Raw genomic sequence first — 27,983 nt, 5'->3', positions numbered from 1 at the left:
TTTTTTATCATCATTTTCAAATTAGATCGAAGCTTTAATATATATACTATATTATTTATGCTATATTGTGTGTGTGTCTATATATAGATATATATATATATATATTAGGGTGGGGCATAAAACACCAAAGTCATTTAAAAAAATACCATAATAATTTTTCTGGTTCCTTTTGATATGTGTATTAAAAAAATGTAATTTTTTTTTTTTTATGAGTACCCCTATGGTTGGTCCCAGCAGTCCGAAAATTAAAAAATTTATAATTTTTGTAAATAATAAGGGGGGCAGGGTCACTGAAAATTATTTTAAAGATATCTTAAGGGTTATTTTTGTAGCCTGATATATCTTTTTTTAGATTATGTTTTGTTTTATTGCAAAAAATGATGGAAATGGTCAGCCCTACCCATTAAAATACATGATGTTTATATTTGAGAGGTAGGGGGGGGGGGCGTATATATTTTTTCCTACATATTTTAAATAAAAAATATTTTTAAATTTGCATTTATTTTTTAAAGAAAGATTATTTTAAAGTTTTCAACCAAGATTTTTTTTCTGTTGTCTGAAATTTTAGCCGAAGATCTGCAACAACTAATAAATTAGCTTGGCTATCTTCTTCGTTTCTGAAAGTTTCAATGAAGTCTTGACCAAGTTTAATAGCCCATTCTGCACAATCATTTACAACAAGAAGACCAGTGACATAATTTTTAAATCTAATATAACCTGAAAATTTTTCCCAGTTTAATGAACTAGTTTTAAGCCATTCTGTCTCATGTAATGTCATTTTTAATAAATCAAATAAAAACCAGCTTTCAGGACCAATAAAGTCTTCAATATTTTTAGTTATTTTTTTATCATTGTCAGTAAAAATTTCGGAATTCAGTTTCCCCATCTTATAACTGGTGGGCTTCGCTGTTTGAGCTAATTTAAGAGCTATTTTTTGTAACTGATCTACAGGTAAACATTTATCAGCAAGACACATAACCACAAATCTTTCATTTAAATACCAATTGTGCTTTTTAAGTGATTTCAGTACGGCTTCTGCTGGTTTGAAACTGAATTCAGAATATTGTATCATTTTATTAATAGCTTTTAGATCTAAAGAAGGTGCTATGGCAGGGATAGGAGCTTTAATAAACCATGGAACATAAAATAGTGCTGTAAATGAAGCAATTTCATAAATCAGCTTTCCCTCTTGCAATGATATTATGTTAGGACATAAGTTACTGAATTGTGGCTGAAGAAGATCATATGTTAAATAATAAACTCCCTGTGCCATAAACCTGGCATGATGCGAAGCCATTGGAAATCTAAATTGAAATTTTGTTACTTTGCCACCTAACCAAAGAACTGCTAATTTTATAAAATACTGGTAGTCATTTCTTGGAAATATATCATTATCTAGGCAATTTTGAAGGAATGTTAATGATTCAGAAGCCTAAATTTAAAAAAAACTTTATTATTAAAACTTATTACTAAACACATTAATCTAAATAGGACAATTAAACCAACCTGCTTTTCCAAAAAAGATATAATTTTTTTTTCTGAGTCAAATCTTTTTAGGTTATCATAATTTATCTTCTTTTCAAGAATCGATTTCCAATTACCCTTCAGCCTATCAAATAACTCAGTCTTTGGTCCACTTGTTTTACCACCAGTAAGAACATTTGAGAAGTGCTAAAATATGTTTATTTCAAATCATTTAAATAAATTTTATTAATAAAGCATTTAATTCATCAAGAAATATTAATAATTAAATATATAAATAAATATAAAAATATTATATGATTTTTTCAATATTTACCTTTATATGTAATTCATAAACGTGATGACGACAAGCCATCCAAATTAAAGCTTTTCCTCTCCACTGCTCAATAAGAGTACAGACTCCTTTTAGCCAACCAGTATTTGTAACAGTGGTGTCAAAGGACAGACAATCAACATAGTCAAATAGCTCCCAGTCTTGTAAAGTTTTTTTGATTGCTTTCCCAAGAGACTCAGCAGTGCCATCTTCCACAATTAAAATACCCAAAAGTTGGGAATCTGAGAGATCTGGTGAACTGATTAGTACAGCTACTCTTTCAACTTTTTCTTTACCAAGTTCTTTCATTTCTAACATAATTTTTGAGTCAAAATGTACAGTAAGACTTTTACCCTTAGCCAATGTAATAAAGTTGCCTTTAATATTAAAGGCAGTTTTTCTTATACTTAATTTTTTCTGCCTCAAAATACTTCGTTTAGAAATAGAAAAATCATCTGTCGTTCCAGAACTATTATTTATAAGAGAAGCAAGAGTTGCACTCAGTGCAGTCGAACTTATTCCATATCGTGATGCTGTTGGAGCTAAATCTTTTCCTATATTTTTTGGAACAATAAGAGGAACAACATTAGATTTTCTAATTTTTCTAGAAGGCTGTAGATACTCTTCATCTTGGCTATCATCTAAAGTATTAAAATTTTTTGTTGTGTTTTCATATTTCTCAGTAACCAACTCTTTCTGTTTTCTTACTGACTCTTTTATTCTTTGATTTTTTATTTTCATTTCTCTTTTTGTTTTGTTTTTTACAAATTTTTGTGAAATTTTATCTTTACCCAACATTTTCTGAACACGCGCTCCTTTCTGGTCGTTAAGAAAATCTGCATCTTCTCTTCTAGTTTTTATATCTTTAGTTTTATCTTTCATAATAATACCTTCACAATTCTTTTGACTTACATCATATACCTCCTCTAGCATTCTTGAAAACTGTTCTCTTTTTAAAACTAAATTTGTACTTAAACGGTTCCTGTGTTTGTTTAAATCTTTTCTCTTCTTTTCTAAGTCAACAATCTTGTCTCTAAAACCAATGTAGAAGAATGCATTAAAATTAATGTAATTTATTATAAATATGTAAAATTGTATGACTTTATAATTGCTACTTATATAACATAAATTTGAAATTGGATTAAACTAAAAATTAAAATTATTTTAAATTTATAAAAACCTGATATGCTTGTCAGTATTAATAAAAGGAATTCCTGCTTTTTGCCATATTTTCTTCACCTCATAAACAACGCATGGTAAACATTTTTGGAGACAACCGCCTATTTCAGCACATTGTGCAGTAAAAAAATCACCAAGAGGACATGAAGCTATACTAACTGAGGAAATGTTTGGAAAATCAGCTCTTAGCATAAGATCTCTGTAATGGTAATATTGCAATAAATTTTTTAGGTTGGCAATTGTGTATTAAGTATTGTTCCAATTCTTTTTCCAACAAGAAAAACTTCACGATGAGATATTTTTCCAAAACCATTTTTTGTTTGCATTATTTTTATTTACACTAAGATAAAAATTTTAAAAACTACCGATTTTTTTAACTTAAACATTCCCCCCCCCTTCCTCCCAAATATGCAAACATGTATTTAAATAGGTAGGGCTGACCATTACCATCATCTTTTGCAACAAAACAAAACATAATCTAAAAAAAGATATATCAGGCTACAAAAATAACCCTTAAGATATCTTTAAAATTTTTGTAAGTGACCCTGCCCCCTTATTATTTACAAAAATTATAAATTTTCTAATTTTCGGACGGCTGGGACCAACCATAGGGGTACTCGTAAAAATAAAAAAATTACATTTTTTTAATACACATATCAAAAGGAACCAGAAAAATTATTATGGTATTTTTTTAAATGACTTTGGTGTTTTATGCCCCACCCTAATATATATATAGACACACATATATATACTTTTTTTAAAATCATAAAACAATACACACTGCAAATAAAATAACTTTCTTGACAATTTTATTGATTGTAAACATATTTTTAGTTAGGAAACGGAACACATCTAAATTTAGACTTTGCAAAATTTAATCTTAAAATGTCAATATCCACAGATTCAGCAACTTTGTTTTCAATGGAAATTATTGATAAACCGTTTAAACGTTCATGGCCCATTGTTGATCGTAAATAGTTTTTTATTAATTTTAATTTGGAAAAACTACGTTCTCCAGTACTCACTGTTACCGGTAGTGTTAACAATATTCGTAGGGAAATAGAAACATTAGGAAACAGTTCTTCAAGCTGACTATCATAGATCCATTTAAGCAAGATTCCGGTGATTTTTTCCCATCTAATTTCCGTTATAACAAATCAAGTTCCAGAAACAAATCCTCTGAATACACATCTTTTGATTCACCATGAGTCAATACTTTTTCAAGTAATCTGCATTTGTTAATTATGTCTGCTTCTCCTATTTTATCAATATCTTTGATATTATACAAAAACTCGAACGGTTCTATTGTACTCGAAAAGCTTTCAAATTGTTTCAAATTCTTTAGCTATTTTAAAAAGAACATCAAAAAACTGCTTTTTGAATTTTTAGTTTGGTTGTATATCACCATCTTCTTCAAAAGATTCATCATCAAAAAATCTTTTTCTTTTTCTTGCTCTTTCATGCGAAATAGAACTGAATTCGTCAGTCAAATTTGCATCATTAGCTAGAATTTTGGCTTTTGAAATATATACTTTGTAAGAATCTTCAGTGTGTTTATTTACAAAAAAATTCAGCAGTTAATATAATAATAGAACCTTTAAACAATGTTAACAACTTATCTCAATGCACAATAAATTCCTTTTAATCCCAATTTTAGAGCACGAACAGCATTCACATGACTTTCCCTTCTGGTAATACTTAATGACTTTACTATTAATTTGCAACATTTTAATTCAAAAATTTGCCAACGCTTTGTAGTCGCAGAGAAAAAATTATATATAGCTTGAATTTGTGAAAAAAATTTCATAATTTCGAAACATCCTTGGACTGCATCTGCAACAACCAAATTCAAGGAGTGACAGACACAAGGAATATAAAAGACTTGTTAATTTATATATCAGCTATACACTTCTGTACACCAATTTTTTTACCTTTCATATTGGATCCATTATCAAATCCTAGTCCACGAATATCCATAACAGATAGATTATTTGATTCCAATGAATTCAAAATTTCTTCAGTAAGTCCTAATCCAGTAGTATTTAATACATTTATGAATCCTATAAAAGTTTCTTGAACTGTGACACTGATAACCTGGTTATCCAATTGTTTTACAATGTTAACGTAACGTATAATAGACATTTGCTCTTGGCGACTATTATCTGGTGTACGATCTAAAATCGTATTTAAAATTTTATCTTTTGTTGCTTTGCTAATTAATTGAATTAATTCTTCTTGAATACTCTTTCCCAAATAATGTGTTCGATTAGGATTCTCAACTGCTCTGTTTAAATGTTTTTCCATCACTGGATCAAACTTTGAAAGTAGTTCTACGATTTTTAAGGATTTCTCATTATTTTCTGAAAAAATTTGGTCTGATGATCCACGGAATGCCATATTTTCAGAAGCCATTATCAAAATTATATTGATAATTCTTTTAATAACAAAGTCCCAATGTTGTACTTCAGTAAGGTACATTTTTTCAGTAAGACAATCAATAGTTTTAGATGTACTAAGTTTTTTCTTCAAATCTATCTGTTTCCTTAATATTTCCGTAGTGCTCTGCACTGCTTTTATGTCTTTTTTTTTAAATTAGTGTTATGTGCCTCCAGTCATTTATTCCAGTTTTCACTAAACAAGAAGTAACGTTACTAAACAATTTACAACAAAAATAAAATACTTTGTCTGATGTAAGTGAATAAACAAGCCAAGATCTGTTGATTAATTCTTCATTAGGAGCTTTGCGATAAAAATGTACATAGTTAAATGATCGGATTTGATCATCTTTTGGGTAAGCAGTAACAGAAAATTTTGTAGGTCCTTTTGTAACTATATCTTGAATTAATATTGTGGACAAATTTTCTGGTTAATTCGCTAAATCATCATAGCTATTTTTGATTACATCAACAGCCAAAATCATGTTATTGTTTGAAGGTTCGATTTCCAAATCCAATTCTACAATTGCATTAGTTTCACTATATCCTTCATTAATATTCTTAATTCCAATTATATTAATTTCTCTTTCACTTTGTTTTTCACTTTAACTTTCTTGTTTTCATTTGGTTTCTCATATTCAATTTCAATCTCTACAGCTGTTTGAAGAAAATTATGAAGAGTTTTCTGCTTTTTAAAAGCTTCTAATTGTTTTTCTTCTCTTTTTAATTTATTTTGCCAACCAGACAATTTCTTTTTTTGATCCATGTGATTCCAAAAAATCTAGACAAATTAAATTCTAAAATATTTTTAGAAAGATGACTTATTTTTTAAGTTTTGAACAATGTTTCAAAAAGAGCAATGTTCATAGAGTATTACTACAAAAAATTACAAATTTTCCATTCCTTGTCTGCGAACTGTATCAACTCTTGTAAAACTCACCTTACCAAGTCGATGTACGCGCTCTATGTCGACATGTTTGAAGCAGTAGTTGATACGATTCCTCAGTTGGATCAAATTTTTAGCTTCCCAAAAATTAGCATATACTGCTTTCTTGATTTCATTCCAAAAATCTTTAATAGGTTGCAATTCTTGTACGTTTGCAATATTTTGACTTTTGGGCACATATTCAACATTTTTGGACCTCAAAAATTCTTGAACTTTTTTTGAGTAGTGAGATGATGCAAGGTCAGGCCAAAAAACTATTTCATCATCTTTATGAACAGTCTCTATAAATGGGAGCAAACATGATCTCAAACACTTGTCTATGTACACATTTTCATTGACAGCTTGACCGGAAGGTGCAACATAATGCTTTGACAATCCCTTTAGAGAAATTGCAACCCAAACCAATAATTTTTGTTCAAATTTTGATTTTCTTTTTAATTTAACATCATTTGGTGTCGTAGTAACATCTGATGAATAAAATCCACTATCTCCTGAAATATTACAATTACTTAATCCAAAATATGATTCATCATCAATGATCACTTGTTTTTTTCGAAAAATTTCAACCAATTTAGAGCACTTTGGACGAACAAGAGATTGTTGTTCAGGAGTTCTTTTTAAAGCCTTAATTTTTTTATGATAATGAATGATTAACTCCTGCTTTATCGTTTTGCAAATGTATGATTGATTGACATTGAACTTTTTAGCAAGAGAACGTTGACTGATTCCATTCCAACTTGTTGTTCCGGTAATATGTTTTTGTCTTTTCGTTTTAGAATATTGTAGAGCGTAGATCTTGGAATACTTTCCATCATAAAATGTTTTACAATTGCGTTTTTGGGAAGTTCTGGAATAATTTCAATAAACTCGTACACTCGCTTTCTTACGTCATCTTGTTTCGAAGTAACTTTTTTCATCATTTCAAACTTGTTGCTCAGTATAAAATTAATGAGTTTTGTAGAGAATTTAATTCTCTACAAAATGGCGTGCGAGCCAATCAAAATTGATAACTTTACGCAGAGAAAAAATTGACGGGAAGTTTGTCCAGATTTTTTAGAATCACATGTTATATATATATATACACACACACACATATATATATACATACATACATACGTATACAGTATCGGACAAAACGAGTGCAACCAAATAATGCTAATTTAGTTTCTTTATATAAAAGTGCTGCATTTTTTCAATTTAGAGAAATAACTATGTAACTGTTTAGAGACGAAGTTCTTCAAGTTTTATTCATCACAAAGTCCATAATTTGTACACAAAAATTAATAAATTAATCAAAAGTATTAAAAAAAGTTGATTTCCTTCTGGACAAAACAAGTGCAACTCGACAAAATGTTGACCAAGGTGTATTTCGCTATCAATATTTCGTGGCAAATCCTTTGTTGTCGATCACAGCCTTGCATCTTCGAGGCATAGATTCGATCAGGTGATCAATGAAACTTTGTGGAATCGCTGCCCAGGCCTTTTGGATTTGTTCAAACAGTTGATCCTTATTACGAACACCTTCACGATTAATTCTGCGGTTGACGATCTCCCACAGGTTCTCGATAGGGTTGAGATCCGGAGATTGAGGCGGCCAATCCATCACCGATAGGTGGTTGTCTTGAAACCACTGCTTGACTACTTTTGCAGTGTGTTTCGGATCGTTGTCTTGCTGAAAAACCTATTTTATTGGCATATTCCATTCAGCATGAGGTAACATAACATCTTTCAGGATATTTTTATACATGAAACGGTCCATTATTCCATCGTTTTGATGTATTGGACCTAGACCGTTAGCAGAAAAGACCATTACACTGCTTCCACCATGCTTCACGGTCTTATGGCAGTAACGTAAATAGAGGCGTTTTCCGGTCGACGTACACGGCAAATGCCATCGCTCCCAATAATGTCGAACTTCGACTCATCACTTAACAGGACGGTTCGCCATTTCTGCACATTCCAATCAATATGAGATGTAGCAAACAGGAGTCTTTTCTTCTGGTTTTTTAGTGAAATCAGCGGTTTCTTTGCAGGGCGTCGAGAAAACAATCTGGCTTCAACAGCATGTCGTCTGATTGTTCGGTCCGATACAGGCAGCTCTAATTGATTTTGTATTTCGACTGATGATATCCAGGGATCCTTCTTGACAGATCTGACGATCATAAAACTCTCTCTAGAAGTGGTGGAACGCGGTCTTCCACCTTTGTTATCTGCTGCCAACTTCCCCGTAGAACGATATTTGGAACATAGTCTTGATACGGTCCATTTTTTGACGCGATATTTATCACAAATACTTTTTTGTGACATTCCACTTACGTAATCGCCAATAATTTTCTTTCTTAGTTCCAATCCAAGACTGTCGGGAGCCATTTTTGCACTTAAAGTCATAAAAATAATAAAAATAAATAATCACGCTTCTCAAGGCTTACCGTGTTACATTTACCTCGTGATGATACAATAATGCTCTGTGGAACACAACGTCTTGGTTGGATGTGGACTGTATTGATGTAATGAAACACTTGTTGTATTTCACTTCTTGTATTGATGTTCTTCGATAAAACACTTTGATAAAACTCACTTCGATAAACTGTCTTGATAATACTGACTGATGGACTTCCATATACTGACTGAATTACATGTCAATTTACATGTCTCTTATATAGTAAAATGAACCTGTGTGAACCTGTTCTGGAAGATTCTAGATGCTTCTTTTCAATGCTTCTGGAAGCTTCTGGATGCGTCTGGATGCTTCTGAATGTTTCTGGATATTTCTAGATGCTACTGGATGCTTCCAGATACTTCTTCTGGAAACTTCTGGAAGCTTCTGCATGCTTCTGGAAACTTCTGGATTTTTCCTTTAATTATGAAAAAACTTCCGTGATGTTGACACGGACCAGACTTAAGAAAATGAAACAAACCAAAAAAGTTGCACTTGCTTTGTCTGCTGCAAAATGACACTAGTCAACGAAATTCTGCCTGTGTGTGTTACCTGTCAGCTGATTGCTCATGTCATGGCATGCTATGACTCCAGACTCCTGAACTGTTTGCTGTGGTAGTATAGTTCGTTTCGTTTTTAAGACATGTAAAATTAGGAACACTTTTTAGCATTGTTCGATGTTGGTTGCAAATGTTTTGTCCAATACTGTATATATATATATATATATATATATATATATATATATATATATATATATATATATATATATATATATATATATATATATATATATATATATATATATATATATATATATATATATATGTATAGAGCTCTTAACTGGTTGTCAGAAAGTTTTTCCGTATTTTGTTGACAAAAAGTAAAAATTAAAATGCAAGACCGGAATTTTTTTTTTTATTAATTGATAGACTGCCTGCCCCAACCAAACCCTCAGTCGATGTAGCAGCACTCCATTGCGAGTCAGGGTAAAAGATAGTAGATATAGCAGCACTCCGTTGCAAGTCAGGCTATTTGTCAGTCGATATAGCAGCACTCTGTTGCGAGTCAGGCTTTAAGACAGTCGATGTAGCAACACTCTGTGCATGATTTACAGTAAAAAAAAATAAAAATAAAAACATTTTATTAAAAAAAATAAAAAAACAAACATTGTTTTTATTGTTAAAAACATTCAGAATGTTTTAAAAACATTCAGACATTCAGAATGTTTTAAAAACATTCAGACATTCAGAATGTTTTAAAAACATTCAGACATTCAGAATGTTTTAAAAACATTCAGACATTCAGAATGTTTTAAAAACATACAGACATTCAGAATGTTTTAAAAACATTCAAACATTCTGGTCAATTAAATTTGCGTTTTTGCGGTTTTTAAAAAAATGAATAATTTGTAATTAAATTAATGGTTTTTACTTTCTGACAACACACAAATGTTGGACGAAAGTCAAAAGTAATTAAAAGTGACGTATTTGTTGGCATAAGAATCATTTTTTGCCTTCCATACTCCCAAATGCAACAAACTATAGAACTATATATATATATATATATATATATATATATATATATATATATATATATATATATATATATATATATATATATATACACACACATGTTGTTGCCATTTTGAATCACCTATCAATAAAAAAAAATTTACAAATAGTACATAAGGATTACTTTCGCATAACAAAGTGTAACAGACAGAAGTTTTTGCTTGGGTTTTTTATTTATTTTTCATTTGGTTTAATGCAAACTCTTTAATATTTTATGCTTTTATAATACCTTCTTATTTTTATAATAAAACAATAACAATCATTTTTTTAAATTTAATTTATTTGAACTATCAAAAATATGCAAAAAGCAACTCATTATGCAATGCATCATAATCTGAAACCGGAAATATCCATCAAAATAGGCAGTGCTAGTTGCATGCAGTTTTACTATCTAGATCTACTATTACTAACAAAAAAATATTATGTGCAAAAAATAACCAAAACAAAAAATGTGTAAAAATAATTATATAAATAATAGACCAACAAGAAAATTTGTATTTTTTATATAAAAACATTCAAGAAAATATTTTTTAAATCTGGAAAATAAGGTGCATGTCATTCACAACTGACAAAAGAAATTAAAGGCAGTGACCTATTTCAGTAAAGCTAGCATCAATGTTGGCCATCTTGTTCAAAAGTAAACACAAAATGTAAACTTTTGTCTGATTGGTTAGCAGAAAACATTGAAATAAACTGATTAGGATTGGACAAAGGACATAACTCAGTTATTACAAAACTGGACTTTGTACCTTTTGCATTTTTAGTTATAAATCTAGAAAGGTCTATATATTTTGTTTCTAAGCAGAATTTTAATTTTGCGCCTTTTTAATGCTGCACCTGTGTTTCGCACACACTACGAGCCGGCTCTGAATATAAATATATATATATATATATATATATATATATATATATATATAAATATATACATATAAAAGAATAATATTTATTAATTACTAATAATATAAGGTTGTAAATGGTTTTTTGTATCGCTTTTATATTTATACAAATTTATATTTGAAGGTAATTTATCAAATATATAGATTATGTATATATATTAGATCATTAAAGAAATTTTTGAATAAACAAAACATTTTTTGCAAAAAAATTTGATAAAAAAAGATATTTTATTTTTAGAATTATAAAATCTAAATTCGCATTAAAACCTGGTTTCACTAAATAATTTGTGGAATTATAAAATGTATACTTCAACAGGAAACTCTTGAGATGTCATGTCAACATATTCTTGTAAGTAGTGAGGATCCAGATTTATCAATTTTTTGCCTAAAGAAAAAGTTTTCAAATTTGTGTCAAATAATTTAGGCTTTAGTAAAAAAAAATTTTTTACCAAAGCAAAAGGATATATACTTCCACTTTAAAACTTTTATAAACAATTGTCAAATTGAATTTTTAAAGAAAAAAATTATAGAAAAGAAATACTAAAATAAGGAAATATAAATTCAAGCAAAAAAAAAAGAATATATTATTATAATTAAACAAATAATTATATAGTATTAATGAACAAATTCTTGTGTAAGATTGCTTGGGTCACAAGATCAGCTCTTTTTTAAAACAAAAATTCTTTATTATAGTATTCAAAAAAAATTACAGAACAATTCTATTCTTTTTTATTTTAAAACTTAATTTTCGGTTTATTTTATAACCTTCATTTTACACATAAACCTTGTGATTAGATTGTTTTGATAAAAAATTGATCATTTTGAAAATTTTATATTTTGTTTCCTTTACTTGATAGTTCATAAAAATGAAGTAATTATAATGTTTTATGTTAAACAACATTACACTGCTTTCCTTTTGGTTTTATGTTAAACAAAGGTTACACTGCTTTTCTTCTGGATTAAATTGCTGCAAACTACTAATAATTATTCATATAAAGCATTAGTAAGACTTTTTTTATAAATTTTTCCCAGATTTAGAAAGCTTTGCAGAATTGACTTTTGTATTGAAAAAAATTTTCATGTTTAAAATAACTCAAAATTTGCGCTGGGTTAAACAAATACAATTAAAACGGTCCAGTGATGATGTTTCAACATTGCAGGTGTAATTTATATTCTTATTAAGGCACATTCCTTGCAAAAGGTATTATAAAATTTTTTAGCAGATATGTAATAGAGAAATTAGTAAGAAATATTAGACAATATTTTTTAAATTGTGTAATAACAAAATTCAAAATCAAGAATAGAAACCATTCAAGCTTATCAAGCATAGTAACCATTTAAGCATACTCGGTGTAGTTAAGGCGATTTACAAATTATTTGAATTCTTTTATTTGTAATTAGCATGGTTTTATTTGTGTATTATGTCCAAACAAAAGCTTTAGATGATATAATTTTTTTTGCTTCAGGTTTTTTTAATATTTAAAGAATCTTTTCTTTTTTTATATAATAGTGAATCTAAAGAACACCATTTTGGAGTCTGCAAATCAATTCTGCTCATCGGGGTCGACATGAAATTAGCTGAAATCTTTTGAAAAAGTTTCTTAATTTACTATTGATTCTAGTTCTAATCGGTTCTGATGTATATCAATATGATCAGAACAGATCATATTGTTTAACTATAATGTTCATTTTACCTTAAAAAACATATTAGTTTAAAATCTTATTAAAATTTAGACAAGCGATTGTGATTTTAAGAAAATTCTTTTTAAAAATAAAGAATTTTTGGTCTGGGTTTTTTCGCGATGAACTTTTATATTTTATGATACCCCAAAATTTATCAATTTATTGTCTTTTAATAATTCACAGACTTGATCATTTAACAGAAATATGTTGTAGTCTACAAAATATCATACAGACGCTATAATATTCTAAAATTGCCTTAACTACACCAAGTAGTTACAAGATTTCGATATTCTCCTATGACAAAGAAGTACAATTTTTCCTGAGAGTGTTCAAGAATACCAAAGAAGTACAATTTTTCCTGAGTGTTCAAGAATACCAAAGAAGTACAATTTTTCCTGAGAGTGTTCAAGAAGTCCTATTTATCCAAATTTTGGGTGAAATTCTCTTTATTGGTCTGTAACATCTGCATAATAGAATGTGTTATTTCAAAAAGGACGCAAGTCCAAAACTAATTATTTTTTATTATTTAGGATGGTTGTAATATGCAGTAGTATTTAAACATAAAAACATTTTACCAAATAGCATTTAAACAACTTTACTACAATAATATTTAATTAAATTTTTATATATAATGGAGCAAAAACTACTTTTATATATAATGAAACAAAAATGTTTGTTTTAATGTTATTTGATGGTTTCAATGTAAATTTTGCAAAAAAAGTTATAAAATAAAGTTTTAAAAACAAAACCTATAATTTAGTATTAATGAAACATAAAAAATTTTAGTAATAAAAAATTTAAAACCATCAAAGAAACATTTAAAATGTAATTTACTCTTTTTAATTTACATTAATGATCTTCAAGATATTCTGACATCTAAGGTGGCATTGAACGCTGATGATACTACTATTTATTCTTGTCATGATAAGAAGCCAACACTCTCTGGTTGCTTGGAGGGGGCATTTGAGCTTGAAAATGATCTCACTTGATGCTACAGATGGGGCTCACAGTGGCTGGTGAACTTTAACTCAGATAAAACCCAATTATTTTCAGCCAATCATTACCACAATAATTTAGATCTTCCTATATTTATGAACAGTAATGTACTCGATGAGTCATGTACCTTTCAACTCCTTGGATTAACTCTTACATCCGATCTTTCTTGGAAACCATATATCAAATCATTGCAAAATAACCATCCTCTAAGATTGCATTTCTTTATCGAGCTCAACACTTTCTTACTCTAGATTCTATTCTCTATCTCAAATCCGGCTTTGTATAGAATACTGATGCCCTTTTCTTTTAGACAAGGTGCAAAAACGCATTGAAAAACATAGTTGGACCTGCTCTAGCAGCCAACCTCCAACCATTATCACATTGTCGTAATGTTGCTTCTCTTTCTCTTTTCTACAAATACTATAATGGGCACTTTTTTTTTTTTTTTAATCTTTTTTTGTGCCATCAACTAAAATTAATTTTCCTGTAACTTGACTTTAATTAAGCCTCATCCTTTTTCTGTAACTGTTCCTAAGTGCTCCAAAAACTCTTATTCGTCTAGTTTTTTTCCTTGAACATCAGTCCTTTGGAATTTGCTTCCTTCATCTTGCTTTCCTGATTCATACAATTTGCAATCCTTTAAGTAATCTGTCAATCATTATCTTGCTCTACAATCTTTGTATTTTCTTTTCCAGTAACTTCCAACTCTAATTAGTGGTTGCTTGTAGCCTTTTTGGAAATGAAGATGTTTAAAAAAAAAAAAAAAAAGATAAAGAATTGAGAAAGAGAGGTAAAAATAACTAAAAAAAAATAAAAAAAGAGTGCGCACCTTGGCTACAGATGCCTCAATGTCATAAAATTTTATAAAATTATAAATATAAACATTATAAATTCAAGTGTCAAAAAAAGTAAAATAAAATTTGTCAACCATAAACATATATGAACAAAATCATACCTTGGAATCCTACAAAATATAAAGAATGCTTTGGACGACCCCCAATTATACCAACACAATAGTCTAACGTTAATAATCCCTGTTTTAAAAGATTTAAACAGGCAGATTAAAAAAGTAATATAAAATAAATATTACAGCAATAATAAACTTTTAATAAAAAAAAAAGAAAAAAATTAAACTTAAAATCACAAAACATAAACTTTAGACATAATAAATTAACAATACAATTGTTAATTTTGTTACCACCTTATTTTGTGTTACCACTTTAGTGTCAGTTTCAAATAACATAGTAGCAACTATGGGTATTTATTTAGTGCATGCCCTATTATTTTTAAATTATGGGTAGCACTTGATGTAGTTAAGTTGACCACAAAATACTTCTGTTAAATGATCAGGTCTGTGAAATATGAAAAGACAAAAAAATTAAAATGATGAAAATTTTTAAACTTTGCCCTAACATAAAATAAAAATGTTCATGACAAAAAACCTAGACCATTGGCAGTTTTTCATCATTATAAGCTCTTTTTTGGTTGGAATTTTTAATTTTTTTGAAAAACTGATAGAAATGTTGTATTTTGACAACTATATTTAACTAATATGTATCAGTACAGTTAGAAATAGGTTAACAGTGGTAATACATAATATATAGTGGGTTAACGCACTTTTTCAAAAGATTTTAACTAAAAGTTAATGCTGTTAAGCAAAACTGATCTAAAGATTCAAAAATGGTGTTGTTTAAGTTCATCATTAGGGGTAGTAAAAAAGTTTGGAAAACTATATAAAAAAAGAGAAAAGTTTCTTTGAACTTTATAAAAACCTGAAGCAAAAAAAATATATAACATTTAAAGCTCTTGTTTGGGGATAATATGCTGACAAAACCATAATTTTAAATAAAAGAATTTAAATTACTTAAAAACTGCCTTGACTGCACCGAGCATGCTTTAAAAATTGCAAAAATGATTTATCTTGAATCTCTGATTTGGATAACAATCATGAAATTAGAGATTTACCTTGAAATTATTGTAGAGGAAATCTTCTCTAAATTTGTTGAGAAAAATCTTCTTAAAATTTCGAAAGAAAAAATAACACAAACAGCTTAATCGAGATCAGATTTCAGAAATTTTTTTGTTTTTAATACGAAAATCTTGCTACAATACCAAAACAGCACTACTGATGATTTTTTGAAAGGCCTCTAGTGCCTAAAGTTTAATTAATTATGTAATGTTACAATAATGAAAACAATGTATCATCACAAAAATCCCAGTTGATTCATCGAAATAATAGGCTAATCAAGACTATAACATCTTTATATGACTTTAAAGACTATTTTTGTATTTTGCATTTAGTTTTTTTTTTTTTTACTAATCTTAGTTCTGCCCTATCATTTTTAAGATTACTAAATGATTTTTCATTTCATTCAGATAAAATTCTTGATAAATTCATTTTTCAAAAAGTTTTTTGAGAAGTTTCATTATAAGTATACTTCCCACAATTATCAAGCACTTAATTTTATGGATTTAATGGATATTATTTTATGGAATTTAATGGATATTATTTTATAGTAAATAATGCAATTAACCACCTTTAAACATGGAATGTATATTGGATTCAATCCATCACTTCCTAGACGAATGGGAACCAATATCAGCATGGATCGCCAGAACTTTTTTTGACAAGTCTTATTTGTACAATTTTTGCATTTTGTTGATGTTGAGATTACATCTTTTATATAGACTAAATAAAAGAAACATTTTTTTTTATATACACGAAACAAAAGGAATATTTTTTTTTGTTAAATAAATTGATTTCAAACTGTGTTTTTAATTCACATTAACAATTATCTGATTTTTTACTGAGTCAGTTCAGTAAAACTCTTGTTAACTAAGTCTATTGAATATAATTCATTGTGGGTCTGTAGAATTCAATTATAAGTCTATTGAATATAATTTATTGTGAGTCTGTAGAATTCAATTGTAAGTATCTGAGCCTGTTGAATTTATTCTTACTTTTAATATTGTCATCTTTTTTATACTTTAAGAATAAGAGATTTTACTAAATTTTACTAAGGAAAACAATAAGAATTTTATAATAAAAAATTTATCATGCAAACCAACATAATTCAAAAGTATTTACACTTAATAAAATAATAAACGCTTTAGAAGTATTTCTTTAATTTAAGGGTTACTGCCAATTAAAAGTTATAGGTATCCCTGATATCTAACTAAAGCAATATGTGTGAAGCAAAATATTTATGGAAATTATTTTCAGTATAAAGACTTTTTTTCAAATTTTTTAGTATAAAGACATTTTTTTCAAAACAGAAAAAAATTCAACTTTGAAATAATTTTTCATTATTAGTCATTTCGATGTTTACATTTTGTTTTTTTGTTTATTTTGAAATAAAGATTTTAATACTTTAACAAGCTTTAAATTGTATTAGTCAATTTCAAACTGCTAGTTTATTGTAAGTTTATGCTAGTTGGTGTAAAATTACTTAAAAAAACTTTGTCAAGTTGGTGTAAGATTACTTATAAAAACTTCGTCAAGTTGGTGTAAGATTATTAGGGGCCATTCATAAGTACATAAACAGGTATGGGTGGAGGGGGTTTACCAAAAGCATACAAAGGCGTACTGGGGGAGGGGTGTTAAAGACAGTGAGTACATATGGTTTGACTATCTTTCCTAAACTTGATTTATTTTTATTTATTTTTAAACATTTAATTTAACGTATTGAACAAATCAGTATTGTGTTTTTTTCTGACTTCGGTCACATTTTTTTTTGTTTAATTTATATAAATTTTAAATAAACAATGAGAAAAAAAAAATTGAGCGACAATCATTCGAAATTTTTTATTTTACACAACATAATTTGATTAGTAGTGAGATGAGAAGATAAAAGACGTCAAATAAATGCAAACTTTTTTTGAATTCTTAATTTTAAATTACTGTACGCAAACTGCATTTTATTTTGTAAAAAAAATAATGCGTACGTAGGCGAAGGGGGGTCTTTGAAAGCATACAGGTTCATATAAGGGGGGAGGGGGTCCTAAATCAGTGGTTTTACTGCATACGTACTTTATGGATGGCCCCTTACCATAATAAATATAATAAGCAAACAATAATAATTGGCAAATTAGCAAAACATTAATTTTTCTCAAATAGTATTATTTTATGTTTACTATGAATTTTAAAAAATATATAATTGATAATGAATTAATAAATGAACAAAGAAAAGTACTCTGCAATTAAAACTAAAAATACCTGTGCAATCATTTGCAACATAGACTCGAAATGTATCAAGAACAGGATGAGATGTTAAATTGACAGCAGCACTAAAAAGAAAATTTCCTTAAATAGTACCAATGTTCAAAAGAACTTATTTTAAATAATTAACAAAAAACATTTTGCTTCTTCTTCAGTTTTAAATACTCCAATTATAATTACTAATTATTAAAAAAATAATCTTAACCTTTTAACGTCTAAACTAAAACATATTCTTTTTTAACCTATTCTATTTGGTCAAAATCAAGCAACAGCTAGTCCAAGGCTCAAATTAACACAAAAAAAATATAATTGCAAAAAAAATATTTTGTCCCCATCCTCTCATCTTAAGCATGGCTTTGCTGTAAGAAGGGGTTGTGTAAGTATAAATTCTAGTATATATAGATAGTATAAGTTATAATTATTATTGTACCTTTTCTACATAAGTTTGTAATTGTTACTTCTTTTAACATAAAATCTCTCATATTTAAATATTATTGTTTAAATATTGTTTTCTCGTTTGGTGAAGTTTAAATTTGCATAAGCTACTGCTATAATTTACAGCCTAAATTATATTTTAAAGTTTAATATGCAGTTATAGTGTAATAAGCAATATAGAGGAAGTTATAATGTAATGAGCAAGTAACATATTTAATACTATTAAAAAATTAATTATAATAATTAACATGATACTTAAAAAAGTAAAAGTAAAAACGGAAAATATTACAACATTTAAACCACTTTAATTAGTTACAGATTACTATACGTTCATACTGACAATGAAACACATGTTTTTTTTAAAAAGTATTGAATTGTTACTGTAAAAAGCTATTAAACAACAATAAAACAAACTGCAAAGTTATTTTAACAATGTAGAGCTTGTGTTAATGTAAAACAACTTAATGAGGCTGTTTTATTGATGTCTTTTACAGTTTATAACAATATGATAAAATGTGTTTAAAATAAAACAAAGTTAATAAATAGAAATGTTCTAATTAATAAATTAAACCATTATTGTCATGAAACTTTAAGCTTCATATTTGTGCAAAAACATGCTTGTAGACCATACGAGTCTATAATCTATTGAACAAACGAGTAAGATCAAAGCAAGATAACATTTGATACCACATTTTTTATAATTTATTGTTTCTTAATCTAGCGTATTATTAAAAACTTAAGTAAAACTAATTTCTTTATTTAAATAATGTTTGAGTTGATATTTTCTTACAACTTTTCCATTCAAATTATTTTGCAATATTCTTTCTCACTTGCACTATGTTCTAAATCTGATATTGTTACTGTAGCTAGATAAACGTTCAACTTTCAGGAATGATCCTTGCTATGCCACTGGGTTTTACAGACTCCGCTGCAATTAAATTTATAATTATTGAGCGTTAAAATTCTTTTAAATTTTTCCAATTTTTTTTTTAATTTCAAATTTCAATTGTTAATTTATTTTAATAAGAGACTAAAATTCTTCAGATAAAACCGTCAGATGGAGTAATACAGCCACTATGAGGTAATATGGCCAGTTTAGCATATTTATCAGTTTTTTCTAAAATATGCTTAAGTTTTAAAGATGCAGTGTCCCACTCTACTTACTTCTTATAGACAAATGTTAACCTGACATTTTAATGTCTGTTACAAAAAAATTAAAATTATAATACTCTTGTTGTTGAATATTTTTTACATTTCATTTTTTTTATGTCTTTTCAGATTTTAAAAACGCTAACTATTGTCAAGCAAATACATGAGGGGCAATTTAGACTTATTTTAATTAGAACTCTATGAGCTACTTCGGTAAGTGCATTTTTAAGCTCAAAGCATTTATCTTAAGGTAAGTGGGGTAAATGGCCTATTTCAAAAATTGGTCTAATATGGTCATTTATTGATTTGGTTGATAAATTTGTCCAATTATTTTTTTTAAATCAGTTGCAATATGCCATACACATACAAACCAAAGAAAGGTTACCCACACAGTAACTACCCTATAGAGCGATTGGACAGGACTATGAAGGCTATTGCTGCTGGTATTGCAGTTAAAAGGGTCTCTGAGACAAACAATGTTTCCAGACCAACTTTTAGAAATCATCTATGTGGTAAGACCAAAAAAATGGACACCTTGCTGAACTGCTATTTCTGGTGAGTATGAGCTTGTCATGACTCAAAATTGAGCAATGACAGAGTACTTCATCACCAGGATGAAGAGCTTTGGGATCTGTTTGAACACTTCATCAAATGTTTTGGTTGTGTTAAAACAATTTATCAAATGTTCATCAAATTTCCATAATCAATATCTTTAACTCCAAGAAAATCAATATCTTTCCAAATCATATCTTTGACTCCAAGAAAAGCTACAAGACATATATACGACTATAAAGATTAAGTTGCTTTTGCAATTTGTTTAGAATTTCTGTATTTTATTGTATTTGTATTTTGAACATTGTTTAAAAATTCTAGTTTTAGGATTTGAAACATACTTCTTTTAATTTTATAAACAGTCCTTTTTTGTTTAAATTAGGTTTTTTTGATAAATGGCCTAACTACACTATATTTTGATTTTCCAAATTTTCATTAATAAATTTAGTTAAAGTTTTAAAGCCGCATTGCTAACTTTCATATGTAATGTGCATCTTGTATAAGTAATTATTAAATAAAGTTCACCAATTTATAGCTCTTATTAATTTTTTTGCATTTTATTTGATAATCTAGTTTTGTGATTTACAACTTTCATTAATTTCTTAAACATTTATTGCTATCTTTTGTTGTTTAAATTAGGTTTTTTTGTTAAGTGGCTAAATCGCCCCATTTTTGGACACTTCAAAGATGATTTTCATCGATTAGCTGTGGTTAAAGTTTTAAAGCTACATGGCTGATTTTCACATATAATGTGCACCTTGTAGGAATAATTATTGAATAAAAGCTATAAGTTTGTAGCTCTTGTATTTAGCAAATTTTCTAAAGCAAAACTGTCAAAATCTGCCATATTACCCCATCTGACGGTAACAAATAATAACACAAAACAATTTATGTATTTATAGAAAATGATTAATCTTGAAGTCGCTTTAAATAAAATGAAAATATTTTAAAAATGGTATCACTTTTTTATATTCTATTTGAGATTTCTTGTTAAATAATTTTTAGTTAGAAGCTTATATTATGAGTTAACAACATATAAAAACACAGAATATATAAATAGAAGCATTAGTATGGCTAACTTTCGCAAGTCTTTGAGTATATTAAGTAAATTTAATAGTTGAGTAACTGTAATTTACTGTAGAAACTTAACTAATTGTTTGATTTAGTTTTTTGGTAAATTTACTTTTAGTTCATGTTTTCAATAAGTTGTGATTTTTACCAAATCTTGGAATTTGCTATTTTTTTGGAAATTGCTATTTTTTTTTAAGACAATATTTTTTCTGTTTATTTGTTTATTTGATGTCTATTAATAATTATATTATAATTGTTTAAATAAAAATACAGAGTTGAGAAAGCAGTGCATATTCCTTTTTGACCTATTACACTTTTTTTTGCATATAGGGGTGACAAATTTTTTATAGCCTATGAGCGGTAAAATTGTAAATCCATTAAATTCAAAAGTGCTTTATGTTGAATAAAAAACTCCACGCAGGAGAGCAAATTATCATACATCTATTCAAAAGATTATTACAGCATGACGTACATGACCCTAATAAAAAACTTAGACAATACCATCAACTTTAAGAAAGGCCAAAACAATGCTAAATTAAAAAAGAAAAAATATATACAAATAAAATTAAAATAAAAATGAATCGCGAAAATATTTTTTTTATGAAAAATCTAATAGTAAAGGTGTGAAAAGCAACCGCGATTTGTAATACCCTTAACTTGAGCCCTGCAATCATTAAAAGTAATAAAATCAAGCAATCATCTGTAAACAAAAAGTAACAAAATCAAGTAACAGTCTGTCATTAAAAGTGATACAACCAAACAAATTATTTGGTTCACCCAAGATTTGAAAAAGAAAATAAAACTCAAAAATTTTTGATAAAAATAGAAATTCAAGGCAGAAAATTCAAAATTTAAAGCAACAATACTCAGGAAAACATAGTACATGGTTTTGCATAAACCATAAACCAAATTTTTCCAGATATCACAATTTGTGATCACTTAATTCAACCTTTGATTTTATATGTGTGTGTGTGTATATATATATATATATATATATATCATGCATTTTTTATGTTGTCATGTATTTTTATTTTTGTTTATATTGTCGTGTAATTTTGTGCATTATTTATATTGATTTGTTCATATGTGTATTGTTTTTATTGTCGTGCATTTTTTAATTTATTTTTGTGCTGTTGCTGATAATTTTTTTATTATGTTGCATTTTACATTTGTTGCTATTATTCGTGTGATTTCATATATTTTTGGCTTATCATAATATTTAAATATATCTTTTTGTTTTATTTTTTATTTTCTATCACCCTTCTGATTGCTAAACGTTGTCTTAGCTCACTCATTCATTATCTCTCTTGTCAGCTCATTAACTTTTTCCTTTTTTGTTATTAGTCTAACTTTTTTTAATAGTTACTGTTCTTCTTTTTATTATAATTATTTTTCGGCCACTATCTATATTATTACTTTTTGTTGTTTGTTTTTTGCTTTATTTATTTATTATATTAAGGTGCCACTCCAATGACTATTTTCTTATTCTATTTCGGTGTCACTCATTTAGTTTTTAACTATATGAGTGACACCAAACCTAATTTTGTAAAATCATAAATAAACCTGTAATTTGTATTCAATTTTATGGTTAAATAAATGGATAAAAATATATGTATACTTATATATATATATATATATATACATATATATATATATATATATATATATATATATATATATATATATATATATATATATATATATATATATATATATATATATATATATATATATATATATATATATATATATATATATATATATCAGTGGTGTACACTGGATTTTGACACTTACAGGCATTGTGCAAACTCCAAACTTTTGTATGTTTATGCTTATATCAAAAAATGTTTTGCAAAGAATTGGGGTTATTGGAGCTTGGGAACAAAAAACCCCTAATTTTTGGGCCCACCCAGCCCTTAACGTGGGAGCAACGAGTTTATAAAATATTTTCTTCACTATTTTTATCTAAGTTTATATTTATCAACAAATTTCAAATTTCATGCAATAATCTCTTATTTTTCAAAAACTATGACCATATAAAGTTTTAACCCCCCTCAATTTGAGGGGGCTGTAAACATTGCAGGGTCATAAAAACTGAACACTAAGAGATTATTGCATGAAACTTGAAATTTGTTGACCAATATAAATTTAGATAAAAACAGTAAAAAAAATATTTTATAAACTTGTTGCTCCCACATTAAGGGCTGGGTGGGCCCAAAAATTAGGGATTTTTTGTTCCCAAGCTCCAACCACCCCAATTTTTTTGCAAAACATTCTTTTTTGATATAAGCATAAACATACAAAAGTTTGGAGTTTATACGATGCCTGTAGGTGTCAAAACTCAAACATCTAAAAATCAAGTGTACACCACTGTGTGTATATATATATATATATATATATATATATATATATATATATATATATATATATATATATATATATATATATATATATATATATATATATATATATATACATATAATGAATTTAACTTTGATGTTTCAGTGGAAATGTTTTAATCAGATAATTAACATGATTACTTTAAGTGTTAGATTTCTCACCTTAAAGTATGAGCAACAGAAGTAGGCCCATACCATTCGCCTGGCTTCTTGCTGCCGATTCTAACTAACTCATGAAGTGAGAATGGGCTATTGTCACTGTTTTCATCATTAAAAAAACGAAGTATCTGTAAAAAAATATGATATATAAAAAATCTAGAAAAAATTAGAAAAATATGAATATCATTAAGAAGCTCACCATTCTGTATATATAGTTTTTTTCTGTATATTTCCGTTCAGATATTCTCCAACCTACAACATCATATATATTATGTTAACGTTACTTAAAATATTATTTAAATTTTTATATAAAAGCATAACCTTTAGATAACATTTTTCAGGCAATATTATTTAAATTATTTAAATAATATTATTTATATTATTTAAAGTAAGAAAATTAACTCAATTAACTTTTTTAACAACCTTTAATCATAAAATTGGAGAGGAATAAAAATTGCTTGACGCATTTGTGTAATGAAGTATTAAGTCATAAAACTCTTTTTATTTGCTTTTCATATTTATTAAAATTAATTTTTTTTGAATTACCACAATTTCATTTCTTTCAATTTCATAGAATTTCATTTCTAGTAAAATAAAAATGTGGAATGAAAACCTCAGGCTAAACAAATAACAAAACTCTGAGTAACTATAACTCTGGCAAAAAAAGTAAAACAATATATAATAATAGTTAAAAAATTTATTAAAAATTTTATAAAAAAATAATAGTTGCGTCAATCAGATTTACCTATACATTACATGATTAAATATGAGATACATTTTTTATATAGGCTAGTTTATTTTAAGTTTATTGAATGAATGTCTTTAAAATGAATTTATTATATTTGGAAATAATGAACATATTTTATGTATTTGTAACTTAAACTTTTGATAAAACTGAGTGTGGTTTTAAAAATGTTAACTAATTCATTAAAATACAGAGTTGTTTCAATATTACCAAACTTAAAATTTTAAAATGTAATGTAAATAGCATGTAACGTAAAATCACCATTTGTGTACCTAAAATGCTCTATACCCAGCACTTTATCACAAGGCCTGCAGTTTAGAAGCTTCTCCTGCACTTACTAAAAATATATTCCAATAATATCTTGTGTAGAACAATGTCAAAAAAACCTTTAATTACATACTCATTTTAATGATGTCACATTTAAACAATAAATCAAAATAAAATATTTAATATCATTAAAACATAAGCATATTTTAGATATAGTCAAGAAGTAGCAATAAGATCAAGAAGCAGCAATAGTGATAGCAATTACTTATCAATTATAATTTAATAAGTATATTTATAAATATTAAATATATAATTATAAACTATAATATATATGAATTGTACAACTATAATTTTAGTATATTAAAATTTGTAAATGCAATATGGTATTTACATTATAATAAAAATATATAATAAAAATAAAATAAATAATAAAATATATAATGTAAATACAATATACCATATAAAAAAGAGTTGTTTTTGTTTAAAAAAAAATTTCAAAAAAATTTTCAAGTGAGTTTAAAAAAAAGGTTACAAAAAGAGATTTTTAAGTTACAAAAAGATAAAAATTAAATAAATTCACAATTTAGTATTAGTAAGAATTTATTAAAAGAAATTTCAAAAAAACTTATTAAAACAAACTCTCACCTTCTTTTAACATATGAATAAGAAGTGCATTAGCTAACAACATTTGTCCAGTACGCAACATACAACCCCAGCCACTATCTGATGTCAGATTAGAATTAGCAAGCTGTGAGAAATGTTTACGATAACTGAGATATATTAAAGATGAAAAATCTTCAAAAAAACAATCAATGCCATGTATTTTGTATTTTGTATTTTGAACTGCATTTTTTGAGTCAGACTCTGTATAAGTTAAAATGACAAATAGAAAATATAAAACATAAATAAAAAAAACTAAATAAAATATATTTATATATATCTATACATGCTTATATCTACATATATATACAAGCCTTCTCAAGAGACGCATGCCGTACCACACCTTTTATGACCATGCTTACAATATCTTTTTTGATAACTTGGCCACAGTTTTATTTTTTTTATTAATAATTTGTGCGTTTTTTTTCTTTTTTGCGCTGAAAAAAGCAAACTAATTTAAAGAAAAAAATAAAAATAAACAAACCATAACTGAAAAGAGAAATGAACTTAATGAATGATAAAATAATTAAAGGATAAACCAGAGAAAATAAAAGCATAAAACAAATATATTTTTTTAATTAGAAGGGTTTCTAATAATAGTTCTAACTTAACTCAATTTAAAAGCATTTCAATTAATAATTTAAAGCTAATAATATTCCCCATATTGACACATTTATGTAGCGCTTAGGCTGATTAATTGTATCATTTATGAGGCATGACTTTTATGCTAGCATTGGATGAGAGTTATTCCTATTAAAGAATAAATTTATGTTTTATTTGCTTTGTAGACATTAGAAAAAATTAAAGTTTCAAATTTTTAAATAATTAAGTTTCGAAGTAATTAAGCTTGGATTAGATAACTTAGAAACTTTGATGTTTTTAAAATTCTTTGTAGTAAATCACTTTGTTTTTTTTTAACACCTTCACTTTCAACAAGGCTTCAAGCAACCACTATTAAAGTTAGAAGTTACTGGTAGAAAAAAGACTAAATTTATAGAGCAAGATAACGATTAACAACGACTTAAAAGATTCCAAATTATAGGAATCAGGAAAACAAGATTTTAAATTTCAATCAACTTTTAAACTAAAATATAATTATAACATATAATTTCATGCTTTTATTTTTTCTGGTTTTTTTAATTTTATCATTCATTGAGATTTTTTTTTTTTTAGTTTAATTTTGTATTTTTTTTTTTTTTCTCTTTTCAGTTTATAGCTTGTTTATTTTTAGTTTTAGTTAAAGTTTAAATTTGTTTATTCAGCAAATTATTTAAAAACTTAAAACATGCAAGGATCTGTAGCCAGTTTGTCAAAACAAAATATTATATGCATGGTTATATAAGGTGTACAACCGCATGTACATATCTATATCAAAAAATATACAACCCTCAGAATTAGGAAAAATGAGGTCGACAATAATTTGCTGACCTCAATCTTTTTAAGGTCGGCATCAGGTCAGCAAAAATTATTTGATACAAAGGTCTGATCATAAAACATAGAAACGAAGTCAGCAATTTTTTGCCAACCTCAAACACTTTTAGGTTGGCAGTTAGGTCAGCATTGCCAAATGCCGACCCTAATTCCAAGGTTTAAATATATATAAATAAACATATTTATATATATCTGTTGCTTATTATTTATATATGTATATATATATATATATATATATATATATATATATATATATATATATATATATATATATATATATATATACATATATACATATATATATATATACATATATATATATATATATATATATATATATATATATATATATATATATATATATATATATATATATATATATATATATGTATATATATATATGTATATATATATATATATATATATATATATATATATATATATATATATATATATATATATATATATATATATATATATATATATATATATATATATATATATATATACAGTCTGCTACATTTGAAATTTAATGCTAGCGCACAAAAAAGTGCTGGTAGGATGGTCATTTTTAAATTAGCCTGTGCGATTTAAAAAATTCTTTTTTTCTGCTATTTAAATTAAAATGAAATAGCGAAAATAATGCTTAGATAAATACTAGATAAAATAATTGTAAAAAAACTGGTAAAAAAAAAGCCATTTTTCATAAAAGTTGAAAAAATGAACAAAAAAGTTTTGTTGCAATTTAAAATAAAACGCTTATATATATAATAATAATAATAATTTTATTTATAATATCAAAAAACATTTATATAGCCCTTACAACTTTAAAACCATGCTGTGATATAAGAAATAATTTTTGAAAAGTATCAAACAAATTTAAACTGAATACTTAATAAAAGAAATCATATTGTGAAATGTATATGTAATAAATTATATAACAAATGCATATATATAA

General features: G+C 26.8%; 2 protein-coding genes across 2 annotated transcripts in view; both read right to left on the bottom strand.

Moving 5' to 3' along the window:
* LOC100207318 (cysteine protease atg4da) overlaps nt 1–27,983 on the bottom strand; it is a 43,214-nt gene that overhangs the window by 4,504 nt on the left and 10,727 nt on the right. The window contains exons 3-9 of the mRNA XM_065801075.1: nt 25,580–25,798; nt 24,122–24,174; nt 23,926–24,050; nt 18,155–18,225; nt 16,476–16,627; nt 14,894–14,972; nt 11,568–11,644 (exon numbers count right to left, since the gene is read on the bottom strand). Coding sequence (XP_065657147.1) covers nt 11,568–11,644; nt 14,894–14,972; nt 16,476–16,627; nt 18,155–18,225; nt 23,926–24,050; nt 24,122–24,174; nt 25,580–25,798 — 776 coding nt within the window. The remainder of the gene's footprint in view (nt 1–11,567; nt 11,645–14,893; nt 14,973–16,475; nt 16,628–18,154; nt 18,226–23,925; nt 24,051–24,121; nt 24,175–25,579; nt 25,799–27,983) is intronic.
* On the bottom strand, nt 241–3,281 carry LOC136082295 (uncharacterized). Its single transcript, XM_065801074.1, has 4 exons — nt 2,976–3,281; nt 1,799–2,828; nt 1,507–1,671; nt 241–1,432 (listed from the first exon to the last, which is right to left on the bottom strand). Exons 1-4 carry the CDS (start codon nt 3,164–3,166, stop codon nt 518–520), a joined length of 2,301 nt encoding a protein of 766 aa, XP_065657146.1. The 5' UTR covers nt 3,167–3,281; the 3' UTR covers nt 241–517.

The sequence above is a fragment of the Hydra vulgaris genome, chromosome 07 (assembly GCF_038396675.1).
Source record: "Hydra vulgaris chromosome 07, alternate assembly HydraT2T_AEP".
In the NCBI taxonomy this organism is placed as follows: domain Eukaryota; kingdom Metazoa; phylum Cnidaria; class Hydrozoa; order Anthoathecata; family Hydridae; genus Hydra; species Hydra vulgaris.
This window is presented reverse-complemented; position numbering and strand designations above follow the sequence as displayed.